General features: G+C 36.4%; 1 protein-coding gene across 11 annotated transcripts in view; it reads left to right on the top strand.

Annotated features, from left to right (window-relative positions):
- The window catches only part of LOC131435350 (trehalase), a 130289-nt gene that overhangs the window by 98060 nt on the left and 10679 nt on the right, over positions 1-21550 (top strand). For 7 of the 11 annotated variants that reach the window (XM_058603147.1, XM_058603146.1, XM_058603145.1 and 4 more), the window contains exons 2-6: positions 9434-9762; positions 17340-17691; positions 17758-17889; positions 17956-18927; positions 19041-19164. In XM_058603147.1, coding sequence (XP_058459130.1) covers positions 9605-9762; positions 17340-17691; positions 17758-17889; positions 17956-18927; positions 19041-19164 — 1738 coding nt within the window. In that variant the 5' untranslated portion in view covers positions 9434-9604. Of the gene's footprint in view, positions 1-9277; positions 9763-17339; positions 17692-17757; positions 17890-17955; positions 18928-19040; positions 19165-21550 lie in introns of those variants that run through there. The other 4 variants (XM_058603154.1, XM_058603153.1, XM_058603152.1 and 1 more) reach the window with 2 other exon arrangements.

The following is a 21550-nucleotide window of genomic DNA, read 5'->3' as shown; positions in this document are numbered from 1 at the left end:
TTGCGTCCGAGTTACCTAAAACATACCGCATTATGTAAGGTAACCTGAGAAAATGAACTAACGTTGTAAAATGCAAAAAAATAACTCAACTTTTGATTGCTTAACACGGAAAACCCCGCGATCGCAAGGACACTACAATATTAGTTATTTTTCGGAATTCGATTGGTTAAAATTCAATACTGATTAATTGTTGTTTTCTTTACTAAACTGTCGTTTTTGCTTTCCTCTACGGAAAGGATATAGAATTGCTGATTAAAACGACTTTTAATAGGAGACATCTCATCTTACATACCATTCGACTCTACTCGGGAAGATCGGAAATTCTAAATTTGCACTTACCAGAAAATATAAAAACTTTTACGATACTTCAAAAGCAATTTTTCGATTGACGATTCATTTCTAGGTTGTTTAACTACATGCACTTATATGCAATTGCAAGTACATCTCATACATAAGTGACGATTACTTTCCGTTTATAATTTGTACCATGAAACATTTCTGCACGGTCGTTCAATGTTACTCTGAAGTGAGTGCAATTTCACCTCCTTTCGCCAAAGGCGGAATTACTGTATTAAGGTTTCTATTCCCCGTGAAAAAAGATCGACGATCCCAGTGAAAACATATATGTAAGAGCGATTCACACGTGGCATCAGCCAACTATCACCGGTTTGGTACGGTTACGGAATGAGTAACGAAATTTTTAAATTAATCTCGTCGTCAACCGAAGTTGATCAATCGTCTGAATCGAATTTGATACTGACATTTTCTGATGAAAACAAACCAATCTTATTTGCATTCGTAATTACAAGTGAGCTGTCAGAAAAGTCAAATTCTGACTAATATTTACTCAGCGCACGAATTTGCTCGAATGCAAACATTTTCACAATTTTCGTCGAACAACTTCTAACTTACCTTTGACGGAACAGAATTCTGCCCTCAACACTACGGTGTGAGAAAATCGGGCACTGGCAAGCAATCCAATCGGCACTGGCAAGCAATCCAATCGATACTTAATGCCCACTTTGAATGATCGTCGGAAACCTGTAATTGATCCTACGATCAAGTTTTCCAAAATTTTCACGCGCAACGTTTTCAAAGCACGGCGAGCAAATTTTGTGGTCAATTCAGAAACAGAGTAAGAGTTACTCAGATTTCTAAATCAAAGTTACTCACATTTTGACATTCGACATTTGAACTAAATAAGTAAAAGTGATTTTTCTACCTGCATTTGTGAAAAAATGCATTGTTTGTAAAGCAAAAATGTATGCTTTATTTAACTTACTTTGCAATATCGGTTACTATTTAATTGAAGAAGTAACTGATAACAGTACTTACCTTACTTTGCTGTCCATGATGGCATATCAATTGCATTTTTGAGGGACCAAGAAAACAACTTTTAAAGTATGTCATCATTTTACGGAGTTGTTTTGATAGCGAATTGATTACTATGCATAATTATATGTCGTATCACTCATATGCACTAATGTTTAAAGTTTTTCAACACTTTTCATTCAAACGAGTTTGGATATTGTCTGCAATATAGGACTTTGCTAACTCAATGGGCACACGCAAACTGCATGGATGTGAATAAGATTCTATAAAAGAGTAAAGTGTCTTACGATTTTGGAACCAACTTTCATGAAACGATATCACGAATAATAGGCATAATCTCATGAACTGTGTCGTCATCTTATCCTTAAGCAACTTTTACCCGACAAAATTTTATTGTCAATACACTAAGGTCTTTTTTATGCGGTCTTTTTTATGCGTTTTTTTATGCGACCTTTTTATGCGAATTTTCAGAGTTATGCGGTTTTTTTATGCGAAGTTTCAGAGTTATGCGGTTTCCTTTCTGCGGTTTTTTTTATGCAAAGTTTTAGAGTTATGCGGTTTGTTTATGCAAAGTTTCAGAGCTATGCGGTTTTTTTCATGCGGTACGTAAACTTGCATAAAAAAAGACTTCAATGTACACGGAGTATTAACATCATATTTGCCTTTCTCATTTAGAATAATAATCACTGATAATAGATAAATCAGTGTGTTCTATTTTAGAGATTGTTATTACTATTCCTGGTACTTCTGGAATCGGACATCGGTTACCGGTATATCTGAAGCGAGTTTAATTTAACTAATCAAATACCAACGGGTTTTTCAAATTAGAGAATTTCAATAACCAATTTTAAAGAACTCGCTACTATTTTCATGATCCTTTATGATAGAACATTCCCTGTAAACACTGAATCGGAATTCGGATCCAAATATTTTTTTTTCTCTAAGATTAATTAATTTGAATTTGTGGAAAAATTGAGTGTATAGTTTTCCCATGCATGCAATTTCGGAACCGGAAGTTGGGTCGGATTGAATTTCGGAACCGGAAGATGAGAGTCAAAATTTTTCTATGGGACTTCCAGATCTTCGATTTGATTTCAAATGTGTGATAATCGGTCCAGCCATGTTTAACACAACACAAATTTCGAGATAACACCTGATGCACCGTTTGATTGTCACCCATTTCAGTAACAAACAACTTTCAGAACATGTGGCCTTTGTTTGTCCAAAATTTGCGAAACCGGTTTTGCCAAAATTCGTCTAGACTGTAAATCAAACCTTCAGTATTGCAAACCATTTCGCCCGGATGAAGAGACTCATTCGATAAATTTAAAACAGGATAAATATTCTTTCTACAAATCTTTCAACAAAATATGAGTTCTTTAAATTTCATGTCTTACACATGGGCTGAAATTTTTCAGCCCTAACAAAAAGAACCCGATTATTTTGGTTTAAAATTAACTGTATTCATCAACGTAGCCTCCATCAAGAGCAACGCAATCAATCCAGGGCCGCTCCAACATTTCAATACCACTTTTGTAGAACTATTTAGGGGCTGTCCATAAAAGACGTCACACCTTTTTTCGACGATTTTTGACTCCCCATCCCCCCTTTGTCACAAATTGTCACAGAAGCAAAAACCCTCCACCCCCCCTATGTCACATGTCACGAATTCAAAATAAATAAAATTCATCTCAATACATTCTCAATATTTATGACAAACCATACAAATATGAGGGAAAAATCGATTTATTACATTCTGTCATTAGATTTAAAAATATCCCTAAAACTACAAAATCATCGGAATTATTTTATTAATATCAATTATATTAATTAACAAAAGTATTTGGTTGGAATTGATGAAACATTTAAATCATCTGTTTTATTCCTACTAGGGGTACACAGACATATTATTGTTTTAGGTAAAGAATAATATTTCCTTAGTGTAGCATACAGGGCTGAGAAAATAAAGACCAAAACCTCATCAAAACGAGATCACTATCAGATATACTATTATCAATGCTAGAAAATCAAATTACTGAAAAAATTGTCAGTGCATAACTTAAGTTAAACCGTTTGAAGGCATCTTTTTTTTTACTCATATTAGGCAAAATTTATTAATTTCGCTAATTTTCTCACTCCTCCGTGCACTTTTGCTGATCACAACAGAAATGATTTCCTGCATCATTCATTTCCGAATTTACAAGAAGAAGCTTTTACATCAACAAATACACGTTTTTCTATAGAATGTAAACGTTTATTGTGGAGATTTTTTCAGGAAATAGAGCAAAGCAGTAATATAATTAGGTATTTCAAAAATGCGCTCATTGAAAATATTGGACGTCACATTCCAAAAACATCCCCCCCTTCCCCCTGTCACAAAAGGTTACGTTTTATGAAACACCCCCTCCCCCTTGTGGCGTGACGTCTTTTATGGACAGCCCCTTATCTTCTGCCTCAAAATAGGCCTCAGTTTCAGCGATAACCTTCGTGTGAAATTTCTTACCGGCGAGCATTTTTTCTAGGTCTACGAACAGTCAGTAGTCGCTGGGAGCCAAAGTTGGCGAATACGGTGGATGTGGGAGCAATTCTAAGTTCAATTCATGTAGTTTTGCCATTGCTCAGAATCATCAACACATTCTCGTTTTTGGTCAACAGTGAGCAAACCCACTTTGAACAGAGCTTTCTCATAGTCAAATGCTCATACAATATATTGCCAACACGTTCTTTTGATATCATTACGATGTCAGCTAACTTACGCAACTTCTTTTTTCGATCATTCAAAACGATTTAGGGCGATGCTGGTCATTTTACATTTCATCAACAGTTCCAGTTACAATTAGTTGAATTTTATTCTCTTCTGGGCAGAAAAATGGCGAACTAGTAGGTACAATATAATTACTAATCTAAACAAAACTAGTTGAGTTGAAAGTATTAAAAACACAACCACTTTCCTATAAGTTTACTTCTTTGAATTTCTAATGTTCCTTAACATTACGGTTCCGGAGATATGATGGTATAAGTGACGTACGAAACAAAATCCGTTATATTTTACCGCTCAATATTTTCAAAGATGGCTAAGCCGATTTTAACAAACATTGGCTCGTTTGAAAGTTTTATTTAATTGTGTTCAAGTTCGAAGATCATTCCGGCTATATAATGGTATAAGTGACGTAAGCGACGAAACGCGTTGTTTTTTTACCGCTCAATTTTCTCAGAGATGGCTAAGCCGATTTCAACACATCTTGGCTCGTTTGAAAGCTACTATTGAATTGTGGATCAAGTTTGAAGATCAACTGGCTGGCCCTTCCGGTTCCGGCTATATAATGGTATAAGTGACGTAAGCGACAAAACGCGTTGTTCGCAATACTAATGGCCAAGAATAAAATCTTGTGAATGTTTGAATGAGACTATTTAAATGGCAAGAGAAACTACTAGGTGGATTAAAAAGGAGGTTTCAAGCATTTTTTCACTTAGCAGTGGGTTTTGCAAAGTGATCCGATATTTTACTTTATTGGTGAACAAACATCCTTAAATCGTTCCACAACGTATGTCAATACAATTGTAAATCAATTTTTCATCACCTTCATATGGAGTCGGAAACACTAATATTAGTGTTTTCCTTTTAACACCTTGATTGCCATCCCGCGATTAATCATTGAGTCGTGCGTCTGTATCGTATTGGTGTTTTGTCATCCTACCAGCTGCTTCTGTGTCTTAAATGTCCTCGTCGATGAAGCTTTGCAAAATTTCGCACTGTATCCGCTTCGGTCTTGGCCCTGCTTTCCTATATAGTCTTTTATGTCTGAAGCGGTACTTACGATTATTACTTTGAAGTTCTCTAATCAATGTAGATATGTTTGGTCTACTTACACTATCCAATCTAATCTATTCTAATTGTTTCTATCTTTGTCGATGTTACGATACGTTTCCTTTTGCCCCATTGCATTGCTTTTTACTATAATGGAGACACCTGTTAATATCACAAGCTAGTAGATTATCAAGAATAAAGGAATAATAATAAGATTGATAATAATAATAAATACAATAATAATAATAATAATAATAACAATAATATTAATAATAATAAAAGTGATATTAAAAATCTTAAGGCATTTTACTTACCAAAAGCTAGGTAATTTTATTAAATACCTATTTTGCTTCGTCTTGAGAACAGTCTAGGGTCTGTTACTTGGTCTCAAATCTTCGATGATAATCCTTTGATTTAGCAGGCTCGGTTTGTTGAGAACATAAAATAAAATAAAATAAAATCAGGTGTTAGTAAGCTTGTTAAATTATATAACGTAAGGATGCGCATTTAACACTATATTGCCCAGGAAAGCCACAATATGTAAACAATGGAAGGATTGCTTGAAATTCTGTGAACTTTTTTAATTCTTTATTTAACGATATATGCACTTAGGCACACTGCACTAGCTTTTATTTATTCTGTCACAGTTTTTATTATTGACTGTCTCTCTTTCAATCATTTTGGCTGCTTTACAGTAGTTTAGGTCTAAACTAAGTTTTGGGCCTTCTAGTGTTGAGCACGCATCCAGGAAACAAGAACTACATGAATTTCGTGATGAAATACTAGGTGTGATTGGATGAAATGGTCCACGTGAACCGTTCTCTTCCAGAAACACACATCTCACACTCTTAGTTAAAAGGTGACATCTGTGTCCAAGTTGGAGAAATCTAAGTACATTCAAACCTTCCCCGATTTGAGAGTGTATTCACACCTGATTAATCAGTTTCGCCGTCATTGCAATTTGTAAACATTACCGATACTGAGCCGGATCGGAAAGGTTTGAAAGTTCCTAAACGGTTCATAAGATATCAATTTACTCCTATTCCTGATAACAATAGTCCTCCTTTTAGAATTAAATTCACCAAGCTCAGGACGAATATGATATATTAATATTCATCACAATTGGATCAAAATAAATCAAATTGGTGACCAATTCCAGGCATAAGAATGCTCGAAACCACCTAATGACCTATTGTCAATTTCAAGCATTATTAGTCCTGTCCACTCCGTGATCGATCCAGACAACATAATAATTTTCATCTTTTGCATTTATAAGCGAACGATCGATCTCGGTATGGTCCTACTTTGTCAATACGCGAAGTGTAAATTGACTCCCTCCCCCATCCACCAGCCAGGGGTACGCGACCTGTAGCTCATCATCCAAAGCCCAGGGATACAACGCATACATATATACATGTATAAATATATACAGGCACCAAGGCATACTGACATACACACACATACATACATACACACACATGTGTACATACATATACATATATACAAATATGTATTTCACACGCAAACATTGTAACATTGATTTACTATTTCTATTCTAATAGATTTTAACTAAATTCATTGTGCCAATAGTCATTTCATTAATAGAGTCACCATATTATTCTACCGATTACTCGACTTTCAATAAATGAATTGTGATGAAATCAAATACAAAATCTTTGCTTCATCTCTGATAAGCAATACCGCATAAAAGTAGTTCAGAATATGTACGATATTTCTGTTATAGCGACGCAAAATACTTCTAATTTCATTTTACTCTCGAAGTCAATCTATCGAACAAACACAACAGATCTCGCTCTAACTAACGGTTTTCATATATGAAATGACTAATGGATTTGAGATGAATGGAGGTGCCGTCACCCAATTTCTATCTCTTCCATTGGTCGATCGTTGGTCCTGAGCTGAAACGGTGGCCTTTATTACCGTTCTTGCATTCCACTTCACTTACATTTCACTCACATATCACCTCATCCATCAGATCCCACACGAGCACAACGCAACCTCACAGAATAAACGTCAAAGATGAACTTAATTCACCATTCAACTATTCCGTTATCGTGTGAAACCTGACTGGGGTACGTTCATTTCACTTAATTTCCACTTCACACTGGTAATAAGGGCCGGTAGTATGAAAATGAAACATAAAAAAGAGCTCAGTTAAGCCCTACCGGCCTCTCCATCCCCGGATGTTGGAGCGTATTGCAATCAACATCTTGTTCAAATCATGCCTCACTCAATAAGCTCAATAATTAAACTAAAAGTTATAACACATATTTATATAAAATTGTAACAATAATTAATCGTATATGATGATGTTTGCAATACCGTCAAGCCCATCAACCACGGGAGGGCAATTTTGCAAGCAAAATAACAATACATTATCGACACAAAATTAGTTATGTTGATTTTCAATCTATTTGAAATTTTGCCTTTCTTATATAGAAAGGTTATGCAATCACTGAGAAAACCGACTTTTGAACTGAGGCCCGGAAGGAGCTGAGATGGCGTGACCAATTTTTACAAACTAACTCAAATGAATGGTCTTATAGCTTTTACAAAGTTTCTGAATTTCATTCGGATCCGACGGTTCCGGATTTATATGGTATATCAAAAATTGTATACCATTACTTAAAGGAGCGAAACAAAATACGTAAAAAATATATAAACTGGCCTTGAAACTACTCCATTCGATAGTTATTATCAGTAGATGGCCAAACGGCCATTCCGATTCCGGAGACACCCGCGGAAATAGTGGTAATATTTTCCTAAATAGATCTCACTCACTTTTTTTAGCGATGATTTAACCGATTTCCACAAACTTCTTAGGTTCAAATGAAAGGTTCTGTGGTCCCATAAAGAATTCCTGAATTTCATCTGGATCCGACTTTCGATTTCGGAATTATGGGGTAAAGTGTGTTGAAAATTTTATACCATCACTCAAAGGGGCGAAATGTCTAAACCGGCTTGAAAACTGCTCCAATCGGTAGTCATTATCAGTAGACGGCCAGACAAACCGATTCCGGTTATTCTTTCAAGAATTGAAGAAATTATTTCGAAAACTATCACAGTATTACATGTGATGGTAAGATTGATATGAGAAAAGTATCATTACGCCACTAGGTAAAAAAGGTCTTTTCTTTGTAATTCGATTGAATATAGCAATTTTGAAAAAAATACGATGTTCGTGTGAATTAACAGTCAGAAGCAAAATGTATTCCAAACAATGATTTTTTCTACACATAACAGTAACTGGCCATTGATTCTGTACGCTTATTCGACTTATCCAGGAAAATTGTTAGGGTTTAATTTTTTGCATATCAAACCATCCGTAACCGACGGTCGAGAGTGGCTGAAGTTTTTTCAGATGATTATCTTGCTTCTTTCGCCGCATTTAAAAAATTTCCATCCTTTTCATTCGATTGACTAATTTTATTCCACCTTCGAATATTAACTTCTTGATCGAGCAACACTATATCATCAATACTAGACCTTTGAAATCATTTTTCTAACTTGTTGCATTATTAAAATTAATACTGTGAAAATATCGCAACTATCGTTACAGTAGGGGTTTCTGGTTGCTTGCTAAGTTATTGTATTGCAAAGTATGTTGTTCGAGATTTTATTTCACGAAATTTTACTCATATGGAATTATTAAGAGTGGAATTTTTCCAGCTTGTAGCGAATACCTAAACAATATATAAACTAAAACATGTTATTTCACCATATTCTTCACTATACTGAGATGTTCTTCTATAACAACGATTGGCTAGAACAAAGCGTTCAAATAGTAATTTTAGTTTAAAAATTTAATTTAAATTGCTCTTATTTAATAACAGATACGCAATTCACGAATTTTCGTACACACGTCTCAATGCCAGATCTGCGTTGGCACCATCGGTACGTGTCTTTGTGTTGGAGCAATTTTGTAAACAAATCAGATCTGTGACAAATAAATAAATAAAAACATACAACAAGTTTGACCAACCCGTTCCTTGGAGTTCCCCATGTCACGATTGCAATCTCACATGTAGTTCACTAACAAGATGAGGCAACTGCAGAGGGTCTGGGCTAAGCGAAACTTCTAAATATAAAATCACCGCTCACTAGTCGAAACCGAGACAGTTCGTAACGATCGATCGCCTTTCACGGAATCCACAACTGAAACCAGTGAGAGGGTGACGTCCGCGACTCTTTCAACGACAACTGACAGTACATCGATTCTAGTCATCCTTGTGCGATAATTGTTTCTAGTTAACAGTATAGTTTTTACTTCAGTACGTGTATAGCATACCAGAGAGGCCAAGTGCTAGTGATAAGAAGACCTAGTTTAAGGATACTTATTAGATAGTTAGTGAAGCTAGTCAGAAAATTGAAAAAAGAGAAGAACTAGAAGAGCAAACAACTGTGATAAGGTCTGAAATCTTAAAGTGTACCACAAAAAGTAAAATGTTCCCAGCTAAACCAGTGCATAGAGCATTGGACCAAGCGTTCCTCACACTAACTGCTCTGGTGCACGTGCTGCACGGTGCCGTTGTCATACAAAAGTATCCACACGTCGTTGACAACCGGCTCCAGGCGGACCTCGTACCACCAAGCTGTCCAAGGTAAGCCGGATTTTCTTTTCTGTTATATACTCATTTCACTCTCGAACGAGCCAGTCGTGAAAGTGCCAAGCCCCCTGCATCCTCACCGGTAGCAAGCCGGTAAATCGTGGTGGTACCTCCGCACCCTTTTTACCAACACCATCGAGAGAATGCCGGTTGATTTCATTCTTACCCCAACACGCTTTAGCTAAGCGGAAACCCCCATCGTTGGCAGAGGTCAGTTAATGCGTCATCATTTCTGTACGAGAGAGAAGGATGGCACTTGAACAATACAGATCGTGACCAGAATCGTCGTTAAACAGGAGCTAGTAATCATATTATCGCGAGATCATGTCGTGCATCGAATCCTACTAAGAATGCTGTTCACTTGTCTTTTACTGTTGAATCAAGTGTAATTTTCATTTGTACAAGTTCCATACAATTCACTAGCACAGATCGTGCAATGTATCCGACAGGTTCAAACCTTTTGAAATTATCCTATGAAGTATAGAAATTTATTGAACAACTCCCAAATATTAAAACAACTTATCGTAGCTCTCTAGTTGATTAACATCACGTTGGTTTTGATGCTGCTTATTTTGACTGAAAACTGGCTAAACGAAGAACACACTATCTCTGCAGAGATCGACAGCAGTTACATAGTGTTCAGACAGGATCGAATGGATTTAAATAATGAATGGTGTTCGTATTGCTTTTTGGAAGCCCAACAGGATACATTTGTTTCACACCAACAGGATGGTACTGAAGCCCGCAGATGCTTAATTATTAGGTATGACTATAATCTTTCGCAAAATGTTCTTAAGAGTTATTCTCGATCACAAATTTGGTATCAAAAATCAAATCGTTTGCGTGATTTCAAACTCTTACCTAGGCTCTATATTCCGGATAAATATAAGAAATTCATTAACATACTTTGCCCAAAAACTCTTTACTGTGCACTAGTCCGATGCCCGCTCTTTTATGCGCTATCGTTTGGGCATCTCATTATCAAAATGATATCGATTGTGCCGAGACTGTTCACGTCGAATTCATTAGATTCGCACTCAATTCTCAATTTACCATGGAGAAGCCAATTCAACATTTCAAGTTATATGAATCGCTGTCGGATTATTGAGCTGGATTCGCTCTCTGTCCGTAGAGACGTTCGTCGAATTGAAGTTTAAAATTTTTCCTCGTTTATTGTCTATTATTTTCTTTTCAGATTTCGGTTTTGAATCATTTCACTTAAGCGTTTGTTCCGGATTATCGGGGTTTTCAGTTGGTATGAGGTACTGTAAATTTAAAAGAAAGTCTCACTTCAGCATCTGTTATCCAAACTATTGATATTTTGAAATTGATAGAGAAGTTGCGTAGAGATCTGCTACTTCTGTTTAATGCAATTAGTGGGAGGAGATAAACATTTTAGCTAGCAGCAGAGATGTCTATCTCCTCTGTGTGACGAAGAGCAAGCAAAATTTCTCCCCTCGCACTGACAACTTCAACGAGAGCTCCTCTCTTTCACATTTATACACCACTGTTGTGTAAGTGTGCACGCATCATGAGTGCGTTTGTTTATTTCCTTTTACCTCTTCCACTGAATCGCACCAAAGTGCTAGAGCATTAGCTAATAAATTCTCTGAGGTGGATGCAGATACTTTCACAGAGGTGTACACGCCGGTGAGCACTCTGCTGTATGGTTTGCGTAGAAGAAGCGTGGACACGCAAAATCAGCAAAATAAAACAATTTATCGTAAAATTTTTGGTTTTCCTTGCAAATTTTTCATAGCAAGGCCAGATCTACTCTCTATTAATTGAAGTTCACAGAAGTGTTCGCTCACCATCACGCGCCAGTAGTCACTTGGGTGTATTTAGACGAGAGCGCGTGTGAGCGATTCATGCGAAGAGAATGTGTTTCACTCGCGCCAGCTGCTTTAACCACAAGCACACACTCAAATGCTGTCTATTCGACACTGAGAAGAAGTGCGCTATCCTCTTTGTGCGGTGCTTCGTTTTTTTCATCCTCGGTGTGGCAAAAATCTGACTCTAGCGTGTATAACTCTAGTGAAATGCCATCTCTGGCTAGCAGGTCCTGTTCACTTTATTTCAAAATTTCTCACAAAAAAGTAGTACGAAAAATATTTCAATAATTTTTTGGAGCGACAGAAAAACTCACTGATCTCTTGTAGCAGATCTCACTCTAACCAGTGATTTCATAGACGAGAACAGAAAAGGCCCAGATACCATTGTCTTGTCCAATAATACTCGCATTCGATTGTAGCCAGTCATAATGACTTGTCAGTATTATATTGCGAAGATCAAATCATTTTATTACTGCAAAATCAGGCTTCCTTATCTTACTCCTTATTTTCTCGCATTTGATATCAACCCGTAGTTTGCTTTTAACAGAAACAATGCGTTACTCATGTGCAAAAAAGTTATACACAGTGGGCCGTATGAATAAAATGAAGTAAAATAAAAATGTTTTTTGTAGTATCTTCTCAAAAACAAAGTCCACAGAGTATAACGCGGTTGGGCATGAATAAAGTATCGACACAGAGCCGGAAAAGCTGGTATAAGCAGGCACAAAGCAAGAAACGTACTTACATCTGTAAAAATGCCACTTTTTTAATTTCTGTACTTCACCTCATCAGCAAACACTCGAGTAGCAACCTCTAGAGCTACCTACCGAAAACTTGTGGTAAATACTACAGTTTGTAGCATGTTTTGACAGGAACGTGATCCACACGTAGCATTTACTACAGAAATTCAAGCATTCTACGTTTTATTCATACGGCCCAGTAACATGATAATAATTTTTATTTCTAGCGTGTTGACAGGACAGCATGGTTTTCATGGGCAATCGTACCAGAATCGAATCATCCTAAACTTTTGATGTATCGTAGATTAATTTCGCCAGTTATCGTTTTGAATCCAATTCAATACAATCTATACAGGAAGAAAATGTAAGTTTGATACGTGAGGATAACGTGTTGAAGTGAAAATTTGATTGAAAACCATCATCGAAGTGAAACTAAATTGGAATACATTAAATTGTCAATGACACTGTATACTGTGTATAATGTATACTTATATTGACGCTCATTGTTGCTTCGAAGTATATCGAAAAATAAAGAACTGTGAAGTAACTTTATATTCAATTTCCTGCTCCAAATAAGTGCATAGAAAAAGATGTAAATTTATAAAATATTTTTATCCGCGAACGTTATTATATGTTATATCACGTGACTTCATACAACAACAAAAAAAAAACATGTAAATTGACTTCTCGATAGCTACACATAAAAGTAGCTTGACAATCGATCTAAACTGACAAGCCAAACGACGTACAAATTTATCGTGTCAATGATTTCACAATTTGTTGACCTGAGTTTAGCATGAATTCAAATTCAAAGGGTTTTTGATGTGACATCAAGTCATCACTACAATATCAAGTCATTTACTGCCCATACTTGCATATAAGTCCCATATGGAAAATCGGCATGTCGAGAAAAAGACGATCAAAATTTTACTTCCGAATTTTTTGATTTATTGTGCTACCTAATGCTAAATCAAGGTATTATTACATGAAATATCGGTAATGCATCTTTGCTATTCCAATATTGCAACAAATGAAGTTATTGAATTTTGCACTGTATGGGACTGATATGCGGGTACTTTGCAAATGGGACAGACATGAGTTGATATTTTTTCACATTTTACTGAACAAACCCTCAATTTTTATTGCAATTTCTGAGAGTATATTGAGGAAAGATTTCATTCCTCAAGCTAACTCAAAATAGGCGAAAATCGATATGGGACTGATATGCGAGTATGGGCAGTTTACGTCATGTGCAATTTTAATTTTTTGAGGGTGTAAAGCATGATATTCTATCAAGACACTGCGGATTGAATTGAATTGAATTACATTAATGCGGGATGGATGTTACTCGATTGCCTATATGTATTGTTTTTTTTTCACCAATCACGATCCTATAACTCGTCGAAGTAGATAAATCACCTGTATAAAGTATATTAGTTTTCAACACGAGGTAAATGTGATTGACGGTAATCATCAATAAACCGTTCTGTCTAGTCGAATCGATCGCCCAGGACTCATTGAACTGTATACAATTATTAGTGTTGGATAAAAGACATAGAACAAAACCACTATAGCGAGCGTAGGAACACTTGCACTGTTGAACATGATGACTCAGAAATCGGCAACAGTGGTAGGCTATGGTAGACCGCTAACTTGGAATTTCGTTTAGTAGATTACTATAATTATAGCGTATAATGTGTAGCCACGAACTGATTTGGTACAATCATGAAAATCAGTCACAAATGTCTTTTTAGAATATCATTTAGGTTTTGTTTCAAAATTGTTCCAATAATGGCTAAATATATTCATAAAAAGAAGTCTATTTTTCCCTAAAAATGATAAGAAATGAAAAAATGATTTAATTTCATTGAAATAATCAAATACGGCGACGGTACTCCCCACGGAACGACCGAAATTAGCTCTGCGCCTAATTCGTATTACTGTTTTTGAATTAGTTGATTTTAACAACAAAATTTCCAAAATAGCTATGAAATTAGTTAAAACTAAGAATTTACTTTGCTGGAAAAAAACTCTTATTTTTAGCGAATGTGTTTAGTTGGCGAATATCCTGGACAAAAACCAGCAATATTTCAATCCAACACGAAATTCTCATTCACAACTAATTTTGTTATTAAACCAGAAATTTTGTTTCTAATTATCTATCACCATAATTACTGAAGGACAGCACAAAGAAAACAAAAATGAAATTGGTTTTTGTTAACAAGTTTATTAGTCAAAAACTCATGAGAAGTGTCAAAGCAAAACAATCCATTGAAAGGCTAAAAAGGACAGGCTTGTTGAAACTGCTTGCAAATTGTTTAGATGTTTTTCGCATGTGTTACGATATATTCGTATATAAATTTCTAAACCGATATGTAAAAATGACGTAAACTCTTAGTGGAAAGCGTATTTATTCAGAATTTGTGCGCATTTGAAGCGATTGTGCGATAGTGAATCTCGAATGTTGCACTCTAATTGTATATGTCAAATGATGTTTTTTGTATCTTTCAACCTTCTGGGCTACGCCGTCCGGTGTACTACTTGTATTCGGTTTATGTTTTCCGAGTGCTCAAAGCTTTCAGTGAGAGAGTCGATTTCGCGAAGTCGAATGAAGAAAACAGCGATTTAGAAGTTGATGTTTTGTTTATGTCTTTTTCTCTAATACAACATCGTATTTATACCTGCCAATATAGAAAAGACAACCGCGATTGATTTTTTTTTCGACAGTAGTGTGCCATCTAGTGGCTAGTAGTCATTACGGTGTTAACGTTTTTTCAATGACAGAGCGTTTTATTTCTCTAATTCAACTAAAAAAAATAGCCATTTCAACAAATATTTTATTATTATTAAGGGAATTAGAATTAAAAAATCTAAATTAGCAAAAGTAAGATTTTTTTAGTTGTCTCAAAAAATAACTAACTAAAATCAAAAAATCAACTAATTTTTTCGCCAAAATGCTGATTGCGGTCTTTCCGTGCACCTATTCATCTAAGCTCCAGTAGTCATTTTTTTTTGTTTCAATTATAGAGGTTTTAACATTAATGTCATTCGCCTCTTCGAGCCAGAAAAACTTTCTGACCCTATGTGCGGGGTTGGGAATCGAACCCAGGCGAGCTGCGTGAAAGGCATCGACTTACCCATCACGCTATACTCGTCCCCACTCTCCAGTAGTCATCTTATTTACGGAAACCATTAGTTAGAGTGAGATGTGCTGTCCCTGTTGGATAATTTCACTTTAAGGTTTTGTCTTCGACTCGTCAGTACAATGCAGTTCAAATTGAACTGGTAGTGCTCCATAATAGTTCAACTTGAACCGCTTGGGTAAACGTGAAGTACAACTCTATTTGAGTGCCATTGTTTAAAATGCCCATGCTGTTGTCCTGGAGATGACCGATCATAAATAATCTTTCTCACTAGAGAGATTATAGTATTTTGGCAAAAACGCGCTTTTGACCGTGTATCTTGTTTTTTTTTTTCTCGGAGATGGCCTAATCGATTATTTTAACCACGTTCGAAAACTATTGTGCTCAATGTTACACATACTCTTCGTGTTACTAATTCATTCATCCATCTTCAGAGCGCACTTCCTTATGTTACTCACACCCGTCTAGAAAAACGAACTATTCTCCGCACAAAAAAGAGAAGGGTGAAAATGAATAAGCAATAATCGTGGAGAACCTAAATCTACTAATGCATTATTCGCTGCTGGCAGACATCGTGCATGTTCATTTTTACATACGTTCATTTACTTTACTCCTCGAATTGGTTCGAATAGCGTCATCGCTTTTATGCACCTCGGCTAAACGAATGTCTAGGAAATGATTTGGTTTAGCTTAGTTAAGATGTAGAGCCACCTTGAGCTAGTTTTAAATTTGATCAGTATCTAACGAGGAGAACAGATTACAAAAATGACATGCAAATAAAACTATACCATTAAACCCGCGAAATGGTTACGGCAGAGACAGGATTCGAACTCGTAGCTAACTTCTATCCGAGGAAATTGTTTTTACAGTTTAACCCTGCATGTGAAAAAACACGGAAAGAAACAGCTTAATTGACTAGAAGAACCGAACATTTTTCGCTGTACTCGGGCATCACAGCTTTCGATTTATAGTCCTAGATTTATGACAACCCCTCTGCCAGCAATCATATGTACACGTCACATCGCAAGTCAATTTTCACTCTCTGCTTTGCCGTCAAACGCTGATTTGAGATTTTATTTTTGTCTCTTTTGCTGCATATGAGCGTACAGCGAAACATACTCGGTCCTTTTGGTAAATCAGGCTGTTTTTTCATTTGTTTTCTCAAGTAGGGTAGTTCCTACGCAGCCAGACGCTCGATATTCTGGCCGGATTTGGTATCTTGTGCCTAGACAGATGTTTTGGAATGATATAAAGCGATTGAAGTCCATGTTGTACTGAAAGAGGCGAATCCACTGCCCGGAGTTTCGACCTAATCAAGCGGTATTGGGCTCTCGTGGAGAGAGAACTCTTCCAATATAAACAACAAGCTACAGTTATAGAAAAATGTCAAAAAACTTGGACAAAAACAGCTAAATCGATTACAGAGAAATCTTCACAGACCATAATAGCTGGAGTAAACTCAAAAGTTCGCAGTTTTTTCATGCAGCCTAATTAAGTAACTGTAATAAGTTTATTGTAATTAAGATTACTAATAATGCAATTAAATTGAATAAAAATGCATCTTGACTTGAATTAACTGCAAATTTACTAAATTAATCAGTCCAGATTTTGTCGCGAACATGCCTTAAAACTGATTGTTCAGCCATATGCAGGTGTCATTGCTGTCAACCTCTAAACGAACCGTTTTTCCAGCTTCAAAATGCGATCCTCGCTAGCTTCAAATTCGAGATATATTACACGTTACATAATTTAATATTTAAACAATAAATTGCTGCTATTTCAGAAGTCTTACTATGCAAAACATTACCAATTTGTATAAAACACTGAACTGCACATTGCACATGCCTTCATTGCAGCGAAATCTACTGCCATGGCAAGCTGCTCGATACGGTGCAGATGATGGGCATCTATCAGGACTCGAAGACCTTCGTCGACATGAAGATGCGGAAATCTCCCAACGAAACGTTGGCCTCGTTCAACGACTTCATGGATGAGAAGAAAAACGAACCCAGTAAGCAGGACCTCCAGACGTGGGTGGAACTGATGTTCGATAAACCGGGAGCAGAATTTGAAGAATGGATTCCGGACGATTGGCTGGAAAACCCGGCTTTTCTGCAGCGTATCAAGGATACGGAACTGCGCGATTTTGCCAAAAATTTGAACAGTATATGGCACCAGCTGGGTCGAAAAATGATCGCCGATGTTGGGGTAAATTTCGTTTTTGTTATTTCCAATATATACGAGCAATTTTCACTAATTATTTGTTTTGAATAGATTAACCCAGAACAGTACTCAATCATTTCTGTTGATCATCCAGTGATTGTTCCTGGAGGACGATTCCGAGAATTCTACTACTGGGACTCGTATTGGATTGTGAAAGGACTTCTGCTATCAGAAATGACCAAGGTAACTAGCCTTTATTGATATCATGAAATTTAGGACATTATTAAAAATACTCTCTCCAATTCACAGACGACCCGAGGTATGTTGGAAAATTTCCTGTCTATCATCCAAAGGTATGGCTTTATTCCCAACGGAGGCCGTATCTACTACAGTATGCGTTCGCAGCCGCCTCTTTTGTGTGGTATGGTCAAATCGTACGTTGATGCAACCAAAGACATAAAATTTGCCGAAGATTCTGTCGAAACCTTGGAACGTGAATTCGAATTCTTTATGAATAACTACATTGTTGAAGTTAACGGCTATCACCTAGCAGCTTATGGATACAAGTCTAGTGGACCCCGACCGGAATCTTACCGAGAGGATGTGATTAGCGCACAGGTATTCGAAAAGGAAGATGACAAACAGGATTTCTACTGTGAACTGAAAGCAGCCGCTGAGAGCGGAATGGACTTTAGCAGTCGATGGTTTATTAAGGAAGGCACAAATGGAGGAAATCTTACCGATCTGAAATGCCGATCGATTATCGCAGTTGAACTGAATGCGATTCTCTACTGGAATTCTTTGATCATTTCGGAATTCTACACACTAAAGAATGATCTCCGAAAGGCTAACTTGTACGAAGCGAAAGCGGATGATATCAAAAAAGCTATTGATGCAGTATTATGGAACGAAGAGGAGGGCATCTGGTTGGATTACGATTTGATAAACAAAAAGCACCGACATTACTTTACACCTACGAATCTTTCTCCACTGTGGACGGGATGTTACGACAAGTCAGACACGAGCTTGCCGAAAAAGGTTCTAGCGTACATCGAGAAGCTCAAACTGGACAATTACCCGGGTGGTGTTCCGAACACCTTATCTCATACGAATGAACAGTGGGACTATCCCAACGTGTGGCCTCCTATGCAGCACATGATGATCATCGGTCTGGATGGCATGGACAGCCAGGAAACGAAGGAGCTAGCCTTCAAGTGGGCACAGCGATGGGTGCGAAGCAACTACATCGCATTCAATGAAACAAAGGCCATGTTTGAAAAGGTGATTAAATTTAATTTAAATTTTAATATCGAGTATACTTTCTCCGTATTTGATCAATTTTTAAATACTGAGTGATGTAATTGTTTTAAACTTTCAATCGCTTTTGTTTCCAGTACAATGCAGAGGAGTTGGGAGGTCATGGAGGTGGAGGAGAATACGAAGTACAAACCGGTTTCGGTTGGTCTAACGGTGCCGTGATGGATTTGCTGAACAAATATGGCGACCGGATAACAACAGGTTCGATCGAATAAACTGATACCTCGAAGATGTTTCTCGAAACTCACCAAAAACCACAACACCCACCACCATAAAATCTCTATTGTTTTTTGCTCGTTTTATCACCTTGATTTACCAACTGTACAGTGTGTGTTTCTTCGAATTCATTTCTATCACAATTTATTTAAATATCGTCGAAATAATTTCACCATTTCTTCTGTGTCTATTTATTTGAACGTCTTCATGCTATCTCATTCAACATCAACATAAAAGTTTTATAAACTGTGAGGGTAACTTTATGTAAAGGTAAAAACAGGAATCAAACGAAACAATTGTACAAATCAAAACACAAGTAAACCGCATGAATCAGTACCATTCTAAACTACCGTACGTTATTACCAACCTCAACAAACACTAACAATCATAGAGATTTTAAAAAACAATTGGAAGTACAGAAACAGGTACACAATAACAGTAATAAGCATAAATTTGTATCAGCAGAGCATCGTTTCTTTAGTTATGTGTAGGATTTTGATTGAGGAAATCTGATTTTTTAAATATTTTTAGTGTATATTTATTATGGAATTGTTTCATTGCAAGTTAATGTAGTTCCAGTTAGGCGATTTTTCGTATTATGTGAAGTCTATTTAGTTTGGAAAGTACGTATTCAAACATTTTATCAGTACACGGAAGTGAAAATCTTTTGAAACTAGAAAAATACAACATTATTTAATTTTTATAATGCATTGATGTCGATAAAGGCATGTCCATGGGCTGGAATATTGATTCATTTCTAGTTTGAAAACCTACCGCGAATGATTGTGCCTATTCAAATCAGCCTGCATGTGATAGATAAGAAGAGTGTAGTTCTAAACACCATTTTCTCTAAACGAATTGATAGTGAGATAAGCTATTTAAGATATTTTAGAGATGGATGTATAACAATTAAGTAAATAAATCAACAATAGTGCAAGCATGATTCCATAGACTATATGAAATTTAATAGCAAGCCATCAAAACAACAACAAATGTGTGTGTAATTTTCATGCAACTATGGTGAAGGTAAATATCCAAAATACTCGATACGTGTATGTTGGTACTTGTTCATCCTGGTCGCTTCTTTCTATTTCTGGGGTGATCCTCATATGGTATAATGTACGATCGAAATATAGACGGCGAGCACTTTCATAATGAATATTTAACAATAATGCTTATTGAGAACTAAGGACATCAAATACAAAAGATGTTTAGTAAATTTACGTGATACTGATTGAAACAAACGAACATTTGGCATAATGCGTAGCTGATCGTCATAAAGTTAAACAACCATAGTTTTCGATTGTTTTAGATTTTTTTTTTTTAAATTTTTTTCTCTGCGCATATATTCGCTTCAACCAAAATCGCAGAAGGATAGTAATGGTAGAGAAACGCTATAAAAATAACTGCTTGCATACAAAACTTGAACACAAGCTTGGCAAAGGGAAGCTTAAATATATCCGATATCCGTATCGCAAGCATGTACAAACATATAATTGCATACATTTGGGCTATTGATGTAATTTCGTCGGCTACAAAACAAATACAAATCACGACTATTAGAGTCTATATTTGGGTTCGCGTGTTCGGTGTTGGCTCCTAATAAAGATCAATCTAAGCAGACTCTCGTGCATTAGCGGATTGAAAAGTGTGACGATTAATTGAAAATATCGATCATTAGAAATTTTGGTTACCTTGTTCCACATCAATGGCTCGAACAACCCCAGGGGCTGATTCTTGTAGTTTTATAAAATAATGAACACTAAAGCTAAGGCTGAGAAAGCAAAGCAAAGTTCCGGTATTACATTCTTCCCGTGGAATTTGACCGTTCTGTTTCAACAAACTTCGCAGCCGATTTTTAGCGTACATAAACATTGCATGGCTAGTACTACGATCTTATTGACACTAAGAATCCTTCTAGGTCGGGCTGTGGAGAGGATGGATTTAATTTCACTTACTCGGTAAACCGTTAAATCTCATTCGCTCATCTTTTTGCGAAATGTTTTCCCTCACACAATTTGTGTTGTTTTCCCGTTCCACGAGAAATAGCGACGTGGTGCGATGCAAAACCGACAAGTGATATAAGATGACAAGTGTTTCGCTGAAATTTGCTAAATCACTAATCGAAGACTCGACAAAAGCTTTTTCTGATTTCGGTTTATTTATCAGCATATTATTTTAATATAGATATCAGCATATTATTTTAACGAATTTCGAAAAATATTTATATTCCTGAGCAATCCATAAAAATTGTGTTGCCAATGTAATTCGGCAGTTCATTATGCAAAGTTCGATAAACAGTTTTAATTGTTTAAGGGCATATATTACAATAGGACCTTGCAAAGGCTACAATCAACTACAAATCAACCCG

Source organism: Malaya genurostris, chromosome 3 (genome assembly GCF_030247185.1).
Source record: "Malaya genurostris strain Urasoe2022 chromosome 3, Malgen_1.1, whole genome shotgun sequence".
NCBI lineage: Eukaryota > Metazoa > Arthropoda > Insecta > Diptera > Culicidae > Malaya > Malaya genurostris.
The sequence above is the reverse complement of the archived record's forward strand: the minus strand, read 5'-3'. Positions and strand labels throughout refer to the sequence as shown.